Below are 15,724 nucleotides of genomic sequence, written 5' to 3'. Positions count from 1 at the left end.
TCTGACTGCCTCGCTTATAAACAAAGGGATTTTGCTTTTACTGGGCTGGCCTCAGCTTCCCCCTCTGTGAAGTGGGGCTGCCTACTCTCTGTCCCTGTCCTGGGGCTGTGGCAAGGACCTGAGGAGGTGGAAGACAGCTCTGTCAGTTCAAAAGAGCTAGATGTGACCGTCACTGTCACACCAACTCTCAGCGCTGGTGGCCTGCGGTCAGCCTATTTCAACCAGCCAAGCAGGCATTTAAAGGGCACCCACTTTGGGAGGCCAAGATGGGCGGATCACAAGGTCAGAAGTTCAGCACCAGCCTGACCAACATGGTGAAACCCCATATCTAATAAAAATACAAAAATTAGCCCAGTGTGGTAGCGTGTGCCTGTACTTCCAGCTACTCAGGAGGCTGAGGCAGGAGAATCGCTTGAACTCAGGAGGCGGAGGTTGCAGTGAGCCGAGATCGTGCCACTACATTCTAGCCTGGGTGACAGAGCGAGACTCTGTCTCAAAAAACAAACAAAGGCACCCACTGTGTGCAAGGACATGGGGCAATATGGGGTTTGGAGCCAACACTCAATGAGCCAGAAGGCAGAGTGATGGGGCAGAGACCTAGACAGTGCAGGACTGGCTGGTCCTGGCGAAGTGTAGAGAGCAGTCAGGGTGCAGAGTGGGTCCCTGTGCTTGGGGTCTGGGTGGCAAAGGCTTCCCAGCGGAGGTGCTGCTCTCGGGGTAGCAGGAACCTACACAGGGAGTCAGGAGCCCAACCCTGGTCCTTTTCCAGACTGTGAGATTGGGAGCAAACCAGTCTCTGCTTTCCAGAGGTAAAGTAAGAGGTGGGGTCCAGTGATGTCTGCAGGATGTCTGGGGTGAAGAGGCCAGAAGTCAGACTTTGCAGTGAGCCTCCAGGGGTGGGCATGGGTGCAGGGGAGGGAGCAGAAAGGGCATCATTCCTGCAAGGGGAACGGCAAATGCAAAGGCGTGGAGGTGAGCCCTGCCTGGGCCTGCGGGGGGCTGCAGAAGGAGTGGGGCTGCAGGAAGGGGGAGCCAGAGGGGCTCACGAGTAGCAGGAAAGAGAAGAATCAGGATAGTGCCATTGACTCAGCCCAACTAGATGCTCAGCCTTGTGCTCAGCCCTTTATACGTGACTTCGTGTAATCCTCACTCTATAGGGAAACAGGCTGACAGCATTGAAGTGACCACTCAGTCCTGAGTTTCTTCATCTGTAAAATGGGGCCAGTGTAAAACCCAGGGTCTGGCACGCAGGCAGTGCTCATTACATGGGAGTGTTTAGTGGTAGCAGTGGCCGGGGCATGTCGGTGTGACCCCCAGACCCCAAAGCTTCAGTGTACTTCCAGCCCCCCTGGCGACCTGGTGGATATTAATATGAGCATTAATGTTGGTATTAATATTAATAGCAGCTAAATATTCATATTACATTGACCGTGAGCCACTGTTCCAAGTGCTTTACATGCAATTACATATTTCTTATGACATCCTATGAGATAACAGCTATTGTTATCCCCATTATACAGATAAGAAACTGAGGCTCAGAGAGGTTAAGCCAGTGGCCCAAGGGCACACAGGCAAGTGGAAACCAGGATTAGCATCCGGAGCCCAAGCATTTAACCACCACGGGTACTGCCTGTTAGGTTTACCTGCTGCCAGAGATCCTGCCCCACAGTGACACTTAGGAACCTGGTTTATTTATAGCCCCTCCCCCCGACTACTCAGGGAGCTTTGGAGGGCAGCCACCTTACCAAACCTGCCAGCAGGGACCCATCTCCACTTCTCCTTGTTACCGCAGTGCCAAGCAGAGCAGCCAGGGCAGTGGGGAGTCACAGCAGGTTACTGAACAGGAGCATGGCTGGCACCACCAGGCGCCGGGAGGTTGTCTGGCCAGTGGGTGAGGAAGGGAGGGTGAGGACTGGCCAGCACCCCCAACAGCGGGTGGCATAGCAGGCCCTGCCCCTGCACCTCACCCCGTGGTCTCCCAGGGCCTGAGGGGACAGATGGTATCGCCCAGGCCCGGGGCCGTGGCTGTCACTTGGCCAGATGAGTTACGAGCAGGCCGGAGGGGTGGCAGCCGGGGGGCTGCAGAAACAATTGCACTGAGACCCTGGGACAATGGGGGCCACGTGCCACAGGGGCAACAGTCGTTTGTCACACAATGGGATGCCGGGGGACAGCAGCCGGGCCAACTGCTGCCACTGACACGGCCGGCCGCGTTTTCAAATCGTTTCCAGGCCCTGTTTCCCTATGAGGCAGCCAATCGCGGGGGCAGCCAGGCAGTCACCTGATGCCAGCTTTGTGGGCCCAGGGCCCAGCCCTGTGACAACTGAGCAGTGTGGCCATGGTAACGCTAATTGTGGCCCTAAAACACAAGAGGGGAGAGATGGGGAGGAGCAGAGAGAGAGACAGGGAGGAGGAGGGAGAGGGAGAACGTGAGGCAGAGCTGGCCAAGCAGATGGAGGGAGGGAAGGGGCCGGGCTTTGCTGGAGCCTCCGAGAGGCGCAGAAAACCAGGGCAGGATGGGTCGGTGTCCCGCCTCTCTCTGCCCCTCAATCTATGAGGCTATTTTTGAAACATGGAACTTAGAATTTAGACTGTGGGCCTCTTGGTGGTGACACAGAAAGCCCCTGGCTACAGGGGTGGCAGATGTGGTGGAGTCAGGCGTGTGCTCCTGGGCTGGTCTGCACCATCACGACAGGGCCCGGATGGTGGTGTAAGACCTGATGCTCTCGGAGTCGCGTGGCAAGTGTGACTTCAGGGCACTGGGGAGTGACATGGCTATCCCAAATCACCGACCTGTCTGGCACCTCCATGGGCAGCTATCCTACATCCACTACAACCGATGTTTTGCCCATGAATCTGTTGCGGCTGGTGGGTGTGGGTCCTAACTGGAGCCTCTTGGGACCACCAGGGGTCGAATTGAAGGGCTCAGGCTTCAGGAGGCACTGACTGGGTCTCAGCCCCACCACCTCCTGTTCTGTGTCGCCTTGGGCAGGTGACTCGGTGCTCCAAGCCTCAGTTTTTTCATCTGTACAAGGGGAGTATGGGCCCACCCTACATCTCACAGCAGCTGTGGGGATTGTGCAGGACAGCGCTTGTTGAATGCTGAGTCCAGGGCCTGGCAGGTAGCAGGCACTCAGCTGCCTCAGCACATGGCAGGATCATCCACGCAGACCGTTCCCAAGTTCCATGTTCCTCACAGCTACAGTACAGCAGGAAACTGCCCTGGACATGGAGTCAGGTGACTGATCTTGTCATAGCAGGTGGGACCCTGACCACAGGCCCTGAGTGCTCTGTGCTGTAGTGTCCCATAGTAGGTGAGCTCCAACTGTGCCTCGGTTTCCCCATCTGTAAAATAGGAATAATAACACCTGCCTCATAGGGTGACTGGGAGTGTAAAAAGGCTTGACCGGTGTCTGGCACCGGTCAAGTCCTCAACAAATATTCGCGTGCATTGTTTATGTGGTAGGTGCTAAGTAGGATGCGTTAAGTGGGCTAAGGAAGGAATGATGAGGATGAAAGATCTGGCTGCCGAAAGGGATCTGGGACCAGGTTCCCGTGTCCAGTCCTGGGGACGGGCAGGTTGGAGGGCTGGCGTGGCTTGGGGAGATGAGGCACATTAAGCGGGTGCTTCCAGAGGTCAGGACGCACCCCCAGGAGCTGGCCTAAGCTCCCCCTCCCGCCCGAGTTCTCTGTTCCTCTTTGCAGGCTTCTAGCCACCACCAGCGATGATGACCTTCCCGGGGACCTGCAGTCGCTGTCGTGGCTCACGGCGGTGGATGTGCCTCGGCTGCAGCAGATGGCAAGTGGCCGCGTGGACCTGGGTGGCCCCTGCGTGCCACATCCACACCCAGGTAGGCTCAGGGACAAGGTAGGCAGGGAGGAGGGTGATATAGGAGAGGGGTGATTCCCAGCCCTGCCACCCACCCACTGTGCAGCCATGACCCGGTCTCCCAGTCTCTCTGGGCCTCTCTTTCTGCATCTGTAAAATGGGACAAATGCTCCCTTCCTTAGAGAGATGTGGTTTATCATTTGCTTAACTGTGCGCCAGGCCCTGGGTGAGCTAAGGTTTCTGTGAATAGAGTCCTGCTGCCACACTGGTGCATCTTGAACCTCTAGGGCAGTTGGCAAACTACAGCCCGTGGGCCAAATGCAGCCTACGACCTGTTTTTGTACAGCCTTTGTGTTAGGAATGGATTTTACGTTTTCCAAGGGTTGTAAAAACACAGAGACCATCTGGCTGGCAAAGCCTGAAATATTTGCCATCTGGCCCTTCACAAAAGAAGTTTGCTGCCCCCTGATCAAGAGGATTCCAAGAGATAATGTGTGGAAAGTGCTGAGTGTAGGGGCTGGCACACAGTAGATGCTCAATAAAAGGCAGCTAGTGGCAGTTAGGTGCAATCACAGCAAATGGATAAAATGCTTAGAGACACAGAAAGTATTGAAGAAAAGCAAAACAGTGACAAAACACTAAACAACAGTATATTAAAAGTACCAGTGGTTGAAAAATACTTGTCTAGGATTATTTATTTCATTGGGCAAATCGTTCTTGGGCAAAGCATGTACAGCAGGGGTCAGCAAATTTTCTGTCAAGGGCCAGGTAGTAAATATTTTAGATTTTGTAGGTCAACTGATCTGTCAAAACAATTCAACTTTGCCATCGTAACACAAAACCAGCCACAGCCAATATGTAAATGAATCAATGCAACTCTGTGCCAATAAAACTTTATTTACAAAAACAGAGTTTGGCTGCCAGTTTGCCAACCCCTGATCTAGAACGCCCAGGGGACAGCTGTGTGATCTCAGCCAAGTGCTTTCTGCCCTGACTGGTTTCCACATCTGCAGCAAAAGTGTAACAGAACTGCCTGCATGGGACATTGTGAGGATTCAATGCAGAAAGTGCCTTGAATACGGAGGTGTTTAACAAATGGTGAAATAAGGACGCCTCTCCTCTTCTTTCCCCACTGTGGCTGCTGGGTACTTTCTGTGGGCCTGTTACTGTGCCAGCCATTTGGAGCAATGAATGATATAAGTTGTGGTCCCAGTTCTTAGGAAGCTGATGATCTGGTCAGAGAGAGAAGGACAAGACAAACAGATCTAGGGACAGTGGCAGCCAGAACTCAGAAGAGAGCTGAAGGACCCAGAGGGCTTCCTGGAAGAGGTGGCCCTAGGGCAAGACCATCCTGCAGGTCAACTTTGCTTGATTGGAGGTGGCTGCCTAAAATCAGGCTAGAGCAGTAAGAATCTGTGATAGATTAGCAATGTCTGTCACAAGCCCAGCACAAGATGGGGGAAGTATGTCTGCTATTCTCATCCTGTGTGGAGCAGCAGGGCTTGGCAAAGGGGAGAGGAGGCACAAAGGTACTTTGGACCTAAACCTAGAGGCACTCGGGAGCCATGGCATGTTTTTGAGGAAAAGAAATGAACCGTGAATTGGTGTTTTAGCTTCATGAAGGACAGGAACTAAGGTATTACATAATCGATTATCATTTATTATTGACTCATGTTTATTGAGATATTATCATGTGCCCAGCAGTGTGCTAAGCACTTGATAGACATTATCTCATTTAACCCTCACAGCAGATTTATAGTTAGGGGTATCAGTAGGTCAAGTACAAATGGGAAAACTGAGGCTGACCAAAGGTTATACAGCTGGTAAGAACCTACTTTTCACTACACACCAGGGAAGTGATTTGCCAAGCACCTACTATGTGCCTGGTCCGAGGAAAGGGGCTGGCTCCGTTCTCTGGAGACACCTGGGCACTGGGCTGTTCCTGGTGGCAGCCACCATTCCTCCAGCCCAGCAGCGTCTCTGTGCTTCTCTCCGGCAGGTGCCTTGGCTGGGGTGGCCGACCTGCATGTGGGAGCCACTCCAAGTCCCCTTCTCCATGGCCCAGCAGGCATGGCCCCCCGAGGCATGCCAGGTCTGGGCCCCATAACTGGCCACAGAGACAGCGTAAGTGGCACTGCATGGACTGCAGAGGGTGGGTAGTGCCCTCCAGACTGGGTGTCTACCCCCACCATGACCCTCTGTCTCCTCTTCTTCCTGCCCAGCAGATGAGCCAGTTCCCCGTGGGGGGCCAGCCCTCATCTGGCCTGCAGGACCCGCCGCATCTGTACTCACCTGCCACCCAACCACAGTTCCCGCTCCCCCCGGGTGCCCAGCAGGTACCAAGGGCTCAGGGGAGCCCTGGACTGAGCAGCAGACACCCTGCCTTGGGCTGGCCGGGGACCCCTCTGAGCCTCAGTTTACTCACCCAGCACATGGGGATAACATTCCCTCCATGCTCATGTCATGGGGTCATTCATTCCGTTCCCCCAAAACTCCTGCCCTGAGTGGAGACAAGATTGTTTCCTGGACGGTTGTGAATCCCCACACAAGGTGTTTTGAAACTGGGGTGGGGACAGTGTTACTGTGAGTGACGTATGTTATTTCTCACCTTCTTTCTCTGCCACTTTCTCCCTGCCCCTGCCCGTGGGAAGTGCCCTCCTGTGGGCCTCTATGGCTCCCCATTTGGGGTGCGGCCCCCCTACCCCCAGCCCCACGTGGCTGTGCATTCGTCTCAAGAACTGCACCCCAAACACTACCCCAAGCCCATCTACTCGTACAGGTGAGGTCCAGGGTGGGCCGGGTCAGGGCCAAGGGCGGCTCCGGGAGGAGAGGGATGAGGCTGCCCTCAGGGCATCTCAGACAGCTAGTGTGGCAGCCCAGACTTCCAAGGGGGAGGTTTTGGGGAGTGGGGAACCCCCAGGTGGGACTTGTTCTCAGGAAGGCGCATCATAGGGTCCCCCAGGTCAAGAGCCCACTGCAGACCTGAGTCCAGTGCCACAGTTCACTTCATTCACAAGCCACGTGGCCTTGGGGAAGTGGGATGACCTCTCTGAGCCTCGATTTCCCCAAATGTAAAAAGTCATCAAAACAATAGTATTGTATACCTCGTGGGAGTTTGGGGAGGGGGAAACAACCTAGGTAAAGTCTAAAGGCTCATAGCCATTAAAATTATGGGGATGCAATAAAGAGGGGAAAGGGTAAGATTTCTCAAGTCAGTACCAATTGTTGTGCCCAGGTCAAGGAGAAAGGGCAAAGGGTGGGAAAGACATCGGGCCATGAAAAGATATTGAGAGCTCACTGTGTGTGAGTGTGTAGGGTCAAGCAGGGCAGGCTTCCTGGCAGAGGCGGCATTGGGCTGTCAGCCTGAGACCCTTTCATGCCTGGCCTGCCCTGTCCTGCCCTCTCCTGCCCTGCCCTGCCCTGCCCCGCCCCACCTCCTGCCCCCAGCTGTCTGATCGCCATGGCCCTGAAGAACAGCAAGACAGGCAGCCTGCCTGTGAGCGAGATCTACAGCTTCATGAAGGAGCACTTCCCCTACTTCAAGGTGAGGGGTCCCAAGCTCGGGTAGGGGTGCTGGAGCTGCCCTGGTCTCTTCCTGGTGCTGCCAGAATCCAGGGCTGGCCCTGGGCCAACCCTCTTTGGTTCCCAGTTATGTCTGTACATCTGGTGGTTAGGACATGTGCACACACACTCACACAGAAGAAAGTCAGAAAGAGAGGGGGGCATTTGAACTGGGCTCTGACAGATGAAGAGGAGTTCATTAGGCATCCCAAGGAGAAAAGGGTAGAGGCACCAGACTAGGTACTCAGCACAGATTCAGTACAACATAATGATGCAAAACAACAGAATTGGCAAAAGCCTTCACCTCTGAGCCTCAGTATCCTCATCTGTCAGGGGTGGAGAATCATCCCAAGCTGGCAGGGTCAGTGAGGATCCTGCAGATAAAGGGCCTGGCAGCTTCCAGCATAGGTTTGGCCACTAGTAGCGTTATCCTTGTTAGCATCAAAGCAAAAAGTGGAGCAGGAAGTTAGAGGGTACACCAAGCTCTGGGGTCCCTGGACTGGACAGTGTCCTTAGCAAAAATACTGCAGTACAGTGTGTGTGCACACATGTACACATGTGGTGTGAGATGCATTGTGATATCTGGTTATCTAGCATTTAAAAATAATTTGCTGGTGGTGCACGACTGTAGTCCCAGCTACTTGGGGGGCTGAGGTGGGAAGACTGTTTGATCCCAGGAGGTTGAGGTTGCAGTGAGCCGTGATCATACCACTGTACTCCAGCCTGGGTGATGGAACAAGACCCTGTCGCAAAAAAAAAAAAAAAAAAAGTAAATTTGCATTGAATACACTCGATCAGTTATCCATTTATTGGCATCATTCTTCCTTGCTTGCTTCCTGAATGGGAGAGAGAATATGGAAGATCCAGCAGGCCAGGCTGCATCCTCCTATAGTAACAGTTGGCCAGAGCTGAACTGTAGTTCCCCTGTCATCAGGGCATGGCCACACCAGTTGGCCTCAGTCCCCAGCACTCTCTCTTGTCTCTCCAACTTGAAGCTGAGTGTCAGGCACTGTCAAATTACTCCTGCCACCGCGGTGTCCTGCCCCTACAGGCCTGAGATCCCCGGGGTAGGGGGAAGGGCTTACAGGGAGGCCTCTGAATGCCCATGTGTCTTCATAGACGGCCCCCGACGGGTGGAAGAACTCGGTGCGGCACAACCTGTCTCTTAACAAGTGCTTCGAGAAGGTGGAGAACAAGATGAGCGGCTCCTCCCGCAAGGGCTGCCTGTGGGCTCTGAACCTGGCCCGCATCGACAAGATGGAGGAGGAGATGCACAAGTGGAAGAGGAAGGACCTGGCCGCCATCCACCGGAGTATGGCCAACCCTGGTGAGGGCCGGACAGCCCGCAGTGCGCGCGCGCGCGCGCGCACACACACACACACACACACACACACACACACACACGGAAGAGGAAGGACCTGGCCGACATCCACCAGAGCATGGCCAACCCTGGTGAAGCCGATGCATACGCACGCGCACACACACAAATACACGCACACGCACACAGAAGAGGAAGGACCTGGCTGCCATCCACCGGAGCATGGGCAACCCCAGTGAGGCCCAGATGCACACATGCGTGCACACACACAAATGCACTCACACATCTGTGCACACAAATACACGCACACACGCAGAAGAGGAAGGACCTGGCTGGCATCCACTGGAGCATGGCCAACCCCAGTGAGGCCCAGATAGCCCACAGCATGTGCGCACACACACAAATGCACACACATGCACAAACACACACACACACAGAAGAGGAAGGACCTGGCCGCCATCCACCGGAGCATGGCCAACCCCGGTGAGGCCTGGATGCACACACACACATGTGCGCACACACACGTGGAAGAGGAAGGACCTAGCCACCATCTACTAGAGCATGGCCAACTCTGGTGAGGCCCAGACAGCCCACAGCGCGCACACACACACACACGCATGCACACACGTGCGCACACACAAGTGGAAGAGGAAGGACCTGGCCACCATCCACCAGAGCATGGCCAAGAGGCCCGGGCAGCCCCTAGTGTGTGCGCACACGCACACATGCACGCACACATATGCATGCACACACACACCACGCGCCCCTCCTCCCAGCCCAGCCCCAGCTCTGCCTATGCCCTACCCAGTCTGCAACACTTCTCAGCCAGGATGATGGGAAGACAGGCGTCTGGCAAACCTCCCTCCCTCCTATGAAATAGGCCTCCCCCTCCCCAACCCTATCCAGTGGCAGGAGTAGTAGAGGGGCCTGATCAAAAACAGGAAAAGCTGTTGGATCTCACTTGTCATCCATAGTTTCTTGCCCAGAAATGCCAAACTACACAACCATGGGTTACACATTGCTTTCCTACCACATTGTCAGAGATGTTTAAAATAGTAACACTCAGTGTGGGCTAGGATGTGGAACAATAGAGAGCTTCGTATATAATGGATAGGAATTTAAGCTGTTAAACTTTTTGAGGGAAAGCTAATATATCAAACACCTGCAAATGGTACCCATGGATTGGTCCAATTATTCTACTTCTGATGATGTGTACTGTGAAGAGCAAAGATTTGAGCAGAAGGTTTGTGAACAAAGTTATCCATCACAAAATTATTTCTAAGAGTGAAACACAGAAAGCAGTCCAGACATCTCACAATAGGGGTTGGTTAAATAAATAGAATGGCATACCATGCAAGTATTAGAAATGAGAAATATTTTAAAATATTTTTGGAATATAAATAAATGTTAGGCCGGGTGTGGTGGCTCATGCCCGTAATCCCAGCACTTTGGGAGGCCAAGGCGGGTGGATCACCTGAGGTCAGGAGTTCAAGACCAGCCTGGCCAACATGGTGAAACCCCATCTCTACTAAAAATACAAAAATTAGCCAGGCATGGTGGCAGGTGCCTGTAATCCCAGCTACTTAGGAGGCTGAGGCAGGAGAATCACTTGAACCCAGGAGGCGGAGGTTGCAGTGACCCGAGATCAAGCCACTGTACTCCAGCCTGGGTGACACAGCAAGACTCCATCTCAAAAAAAAAAAAAAAGTTCTCAAACAATAAGTGAAAAGGGGCAGGTTATAATCAATATCCACAGCAAGATCATATTTTAAAATACATATATATCCATATTCACTTCCCTCCCAAAAATGTATGTATCTGAGAGAGAGCGAGCGAGAGAATGAGAATAAATATGCTTGTGTGTTTGGGAAGAAATACACCAAAATCTTTACTGTGAATGGAGAGACCATTGATAACTTTTATATTTTTCACATATTTCTGTATTTTCCAAAACTTCTATCCTGTTCCTAATTAGAAAAAGGATTGCATCTGCTTTTAAAAAAAAATTAATGGATTTGAGGAGGGGCCATCCAAGGGACATATGCATGGGGACTGTGACGTGGAGGCTAATTGTGCCCCAGCCTTCGGAGTATGGCCAGAGTCTGTTGGGTATCACCGTGCGGTGTAGGAATGGGGCTAGCAGTGTGGCTTAGGGATGAACAACTCAAGGCAGGGAGAAGGGCAATAGCAGGAGCCAATGGTCCCTCAGTTGAGGGGGTATGACATCGCGCCCACCCCACCGAGAGCTCTGGGGTCTGGCTTGAGACCCAGGGCCAGTACTGACACATATTTGGAGTGAAGTCTTGGGCAAGTTATTTTGCCTTCTACATTCCAAGTGCTCTCATTTCTCAAATGGGTACAACCCAAATAGATCTGGGGACCCTACCAGTCTACTATCAACCCTGTGTTGCACTCAACAAGACATAGCCATTAACCAAAAATAATATGAGAGTAATTTGTCTTTACTTGTTTATATCCAAGAGTATTAAGGATTTTTAACCCACAGCAACACTTCTTAATGTCTCTTTAGTAGCAGGGAGTGGCTAGGGCCCCTTGCATGTTAATACATTTTGTCCCAGTCTTATGGGATTTGTAATCGCGGCCTTACCTCCTTCTTGCAGGGCTGTTATGAGAGTTAAGTGAAGCCCTAGGGTTACAGGGCTGTCCTGTAAGGCACTGTCCCGATGAAAGATGAAAGGGGCTAGTGTTATTATCTGATGACATTTTTTTTTAAAGGCAGGGTCTTGCTCTATCACCCAGGCTGGAGTACAGTAGTGCAATCATGTCTTACTGCAGCCTCAACCTCCTGGGCTCAAGTGATCCCCCCACCTCAGCCTCCCAAGTAGCTGGTACTACAGGCACACACCACCAAGCCCAGCTCATATTTTTTATTTTTTGTAGAGATGGTAGCTCACTATGTTGTTCAGGCTAATCTTGAACTCCTGGCCTCAAGCTGTCCTCCTGCTTCAGCCTCCCAAAGCACTGGGATTGCATGAGCCCAGCCTTTGATGTCGTCTCTTATTCCTCAAAGATTCTGCACAGTTTGTGATTTTGTTACATTTCCACAACAACCGTGTGCAGAGGGTATGATGTTTTGCTAGATGGGCAGAGATGTTTAAAATAATAAAATATTGACACCCAGCATGGGCTAGGACACAGAGAAGTATTTAATAGACACCTTCATTTACAATGGGTGGCAATGTAAGTTGTGAGATGAGATGATGCCTGTGTCATTTCATAGGTGAGGAGACAGAGGTTCTGAGTGTCCAAGAGGCTTGCTAAGGTCACACAGGTGGTGACACTGGAATTTGAACCCAGGCCTGGGCTGGGGCCCGGTAACTGCTGGGTGGGTTCTGAGTGACCTCTCCCACTTGCCTGCAGAGGAGTTGGACAAGCTGATCTCCGACCGGCCTGAAAGCTGCCGGCGCCCCGGCAAACCGGGGGAACCAGAGGCCCCCGTGCTGACTCACGCCACCACAGTGGCCGTGGCGCATGGCTGCCTGGCTGTCTCCCAGCTCCCACCCCAGCCACTGATGACCCTGTCCCTGCAGTCAGTCCCCCTGCACCACCAGGTCCAGCCCCAGGCACATCTTGCTCCAGACTCTCCAGCACCAGCCCAGACCCCGCCACTGCACGCCCTGCCGGACCTCAGCCCCAGCCCGCTCCCCCACCCCGCCATGGGAAGGGCTCCTGTAGACTTCATCAACATCAGCACCGACATGAACACTGAGGTGGATGCCCTCGACCCGAGCATCATGGACTTCGCTCTGCAGGGTGAGGCTGGAGGAATGGAGTGATGGGAATGGAATGGGGAGGGGAGAGGCCCGGGGGCCAAAGGGAGTGAGGGAGAGGACTGTACTGCCTGCATTTGCCCCACAGTCTTGTTCCCATAGCAACAACCTTTACAAGTTGAACATCCCTAATCCGGAAATCCAAAATGCTCCAAAATCCAAAAAATTTTGAGCTCCGACAAGACACTCAAATGTCATGCTCGTTGGAGCAGTTCAGATTTCAGATGTTTGGTTGGATTAGGGATGTTCAACCTGTTATAGCCAATGGCAGCCAACAGGGAATGAGCATTTGCTGTATACCGGGCCAAAGCATTCCATAGGCATCACCTGAGGTCACCACCATTCCACATCCCTGTTCTGCCAATGAGGAAACTGAGGCAGAGAGAAGTGAAGTCACTCACCCAAGGTCACCTGGCTAGTAAGTGGCAGAATCCGGAGTTAAACCTCGCTCTGACCCCAAAGTTTTCATCAGTAACTGCTTCAACTCACATGTGCCAGCCCCATGCCAGGTCACACTCTGACCTGCTGCCTTGCCGCATGATCATCTCCAATAAATGGGACGTGATGAATGAACGAACAAGGGAATTTCAGGTTTCAGTGAAGGCTCAGACTTCATCCATTCACTAGCACAGGTGCAGCTCTTATGTTCCAGCCAAGGGTGGAGACAGCCTCTGCCCTGAGTTCTGTCTCTAGCGAGGGAAATGGACAAGTGGCAAGTCAGCTGCAGCTGTGAAGTGGGTATATTTGCACCTCCCTGCCTCTTTCCCCCTGGATTGTTGTGTAGTTCAACGTGCTGAAGAAAGAGAAACATTGTCTTGTCCCCCTGGCTTTGACCATAATGATACCATGAGAACTAAATGCTTTTCACAAGTCCTCTTGTTTAACCCGTGCCACAGCCTTAGGAGCTGGGTTCACTGATCATTTCCATCTTATTCTGAGGTTCTGAGATGGAAGTGACTTTCCCAAGGACATTCAGTGGGAAGGTGAGGGCCCGGGGCTGCTGCGACTCTGGCCCTTCCATGCTTTTTTTTTTTTTTTTTTTTTTTTTTGAGGTGGAGTCTCACTCTGTCACCCAGGCTGTAGCTCAGTGGCACAATCTCTGCTCACTGCAACCTCCAACTCCTGGGTTCAAGTGATTCTTGTGCCTCAGCCTCCCAAGTAGCTGGGATTACAGGTGTGCGCTACCAGGCCAGGCTAATTTTTGTATTTTTAGTAGAGATGGGGTTTTGCCATGTTGGCCAGGCTGGCGTCGAACTCCTGGCCTCAAGTGATCCACCCACCTCGGCCTCCCAAAGTGCTGGGATTACAGGCTTGAGCCACCAGGCCCGGCCCCATGCCCTTTTTCTACAACACATGACTTAGACACCACACATGGTCTCTGCCTCTTCCCTAAGATGGGGGATTCGAACTCAGGTCATTTGATGGGAAGCCAGCTCACCCTAATGCTTTTGTCTTTGAAAGGGAACCTGTGGGAGGAGATGAAGGATGAGGGATTCAGCTTGGACACACTGGGCGCCTTTGGAGACTCCCCGCTTGGCTGTGACCTGGGGGCCTCAGGCCTGACCCCTGCCTCGGGTGGCAGCGACCAGTCCTTCCCAGACTTGCAGGTGACGGGTCTCTACACAGCGTACTCCACTCCGGACAGTGTGGCTGCATCGGGCACCAGCTCCTCCTCCCAGTACCTGGGTGCACAGGGGAACAAGCCTATAGCCCTGCTTTGAGCTGTCAGCCCCACCTGCCCTGGAACCCCGGCACCCGGCTTGGGCAGAGAACTGACTAGAACAGGGTGTTCCCAGAAGGCAGGTCCCTCATTGTCCCTGAAGCCTCTCCTGGACCTGTGGCGAAGTTGCCGGCTGGACAGGGAAGCGGTTCCCCTCAGCAGCCCCTCTCCTTCTCGTGCCTCCCCCTGGAGCTTCCGGAGCAGTTTCTGGGGGCTCTTCCAAGTCAGAAGGACGGAGGAAGGTGGACAAGCAACCCAGCATCCCCCGACTCCTTGACACTCCTCCGAGGCCTGAGCCGCAATGCCTGGCCGTGTTGAGTGAGACTTCTCCATCCTGGATCCTGGCTGCGTGACCTCAATGACCTGCACCCCATTTTGGGACACCTTGGTGCATTAAGGAAACACCCTGGGGTGAAAGCCCTTGAATTCATCCTCATGGGAAATGGCTGAGTGGATCAAACCTCAGCCGCAGCCTCCGGGGGACAGGCCCAGGGCGGGAAATGGAGCCGGAGAAGCTTGAGCCTCTCTCTTGGACAGGACAAGCTGAACTCTGAAATGGGAGCCGGTCCAGGTGGCCTTCAGCCCCACCTTTCCGATAGTCTGTTAGAATTTTATTAGCGCAGATTCCTGGGCCATGCCGGGTACCGTGACCTTGTGTAAATTTATTTATATTTATTGTGGCCCATCCACCCCACTTCTGCAAACCCATCCCGAGGCCTCTGGAATGGGACTCCTTCTCCCTCCCTCCCTCCCAGCCATCCTAACTCCTACAGGCCAGAGAATGACATCTCTAACTGGCTCGTAATCCCTTGGCAGCCTGGGGCTACTTTTTAGAACCAGCAAGCACTGTTGATACTGTGAAACATCCCATTTTTTCCGTATTAGAGACCAGATATTTTTCTACCTGTTCATGATTCACATCTCTTCTTGCATGTACCTAAGAGGGGCGGTGCCATTGTTTGGGGGGCTTGGGGGACTTTCAAAGGGGAAAATGCGATGGGAGAGGGAGGAACTGGAGGGGGTGCTTTTGTACTGGGATTTAAGACACCCCTGATGGAATGAAAGCCAACTGAACCACGTAAAGCTCGAACCACGTGGCAAGTGGTGGACAAAACTTCAACGCATGATATTTATTGGCACTTCCTCACCTCCCTTTGCCCTGCAGCTGTTTTTATGCTTCTTTTTCTCTCCTTGCTAATTACTGACTCCCCAAGTGGCAAGTTCCGCAGATAGCTGGGTTAGAAGAGAGACAGGGGAGTGAGCTAGTCAAATGTGAAAAATGCTCTCCCAGCAAAGCTGAGACAAAATTGGAGAAGCTGCAGCCTCACGCACCATCCCCCTCTTTCCACCAGATGGATGTTGACTCAGTGTCTGGGAGTTCCCGAACCCTAGAACCAGGATGTTCTGTTTAATCAACAGCTCAGCCAGCTGCCTGGGAGTTTTGGCATTAAGCCCCGCCTTGAAGGGCGAGCTTTAAGTTTTTCCCAGTTCTGGAACTTTCTACC

At 53.0% G+C, this 15,724-nt stretch overlaps 1 protein-coding gene across 4 annotated transcripts in view; it reads left to right on the top strand.

Annotated features, from left to right (window-relative positions):
• The window catches only part of FOXN4 (forkhead box N4), a 30,878-nt gene extending 15,750 nt beyond the window's left edge, over positions 1-15,128 (top strand). Inside the window, exons 1-9 of one of the 4 annotated variants that reach the window (XM_054664661.2) lie at positions 2,633-3,238; positions 3,706-3,851; positions 5,829-5,953; positions 6,055-6,165; positions 6,481-6,608; positions 7,277-7,373; positions 8,510-8,717; positions 12,090-12,482; positions 13,961-15,128. In XM_054664661.2, the coding sequence (XP_054520636.1) occupies positions 3,150-3,238; positions 3,706-3,851; positions 5,829-5,953; positions 6,055-6,165; positions 6,481-6,608; positions 7,277-7,373; positions 8,510-8,717; positions 12,090-12,482; positions 13,961-14,220 (1,557 nt within the window). In that variant the 5' untranslated portion in view covers positions 2,633-3,149 and the 3' untranslated portion in view covers positions 14,221-15,128. Of the gene's footprint in view, positions 1-2,632; positions 3,239-3,705; positions 3,852-5,828; positions 5,954-6,051; positions 6,166-6,480; positions 6,609-7,276; positions 7,374-8,509; positions 8,718-12,089; positions 12,483-13,960 lie in introns of those variants that run through there. The other 3 variants (XM_054664660.2, XM_522525.7, XM_024348035.3) reach the window with 3 other exon arrangements.
• Positions 15,129-15,724: the final 596 nt, after the last annotated feature.

Source organism: Pan troglodytes, chromosome 10, assembly GCF_028858775.2.
Source record: "Pan troglodytes isolate AG18354 chromosome 10, NHGRI_mPanTro3-v2.0_pri, whole genome shotgun sequence".
Taxonomy (NCBI): domain Eukaryota; kingdom Metazoa; phylum Chordata; class Mammalia; order Primates; family Hominidae; genus Pan; species Pan troglodytes.
This window is presented reverse-complemented; position numbering and strand designations above follow the sequence as displayed.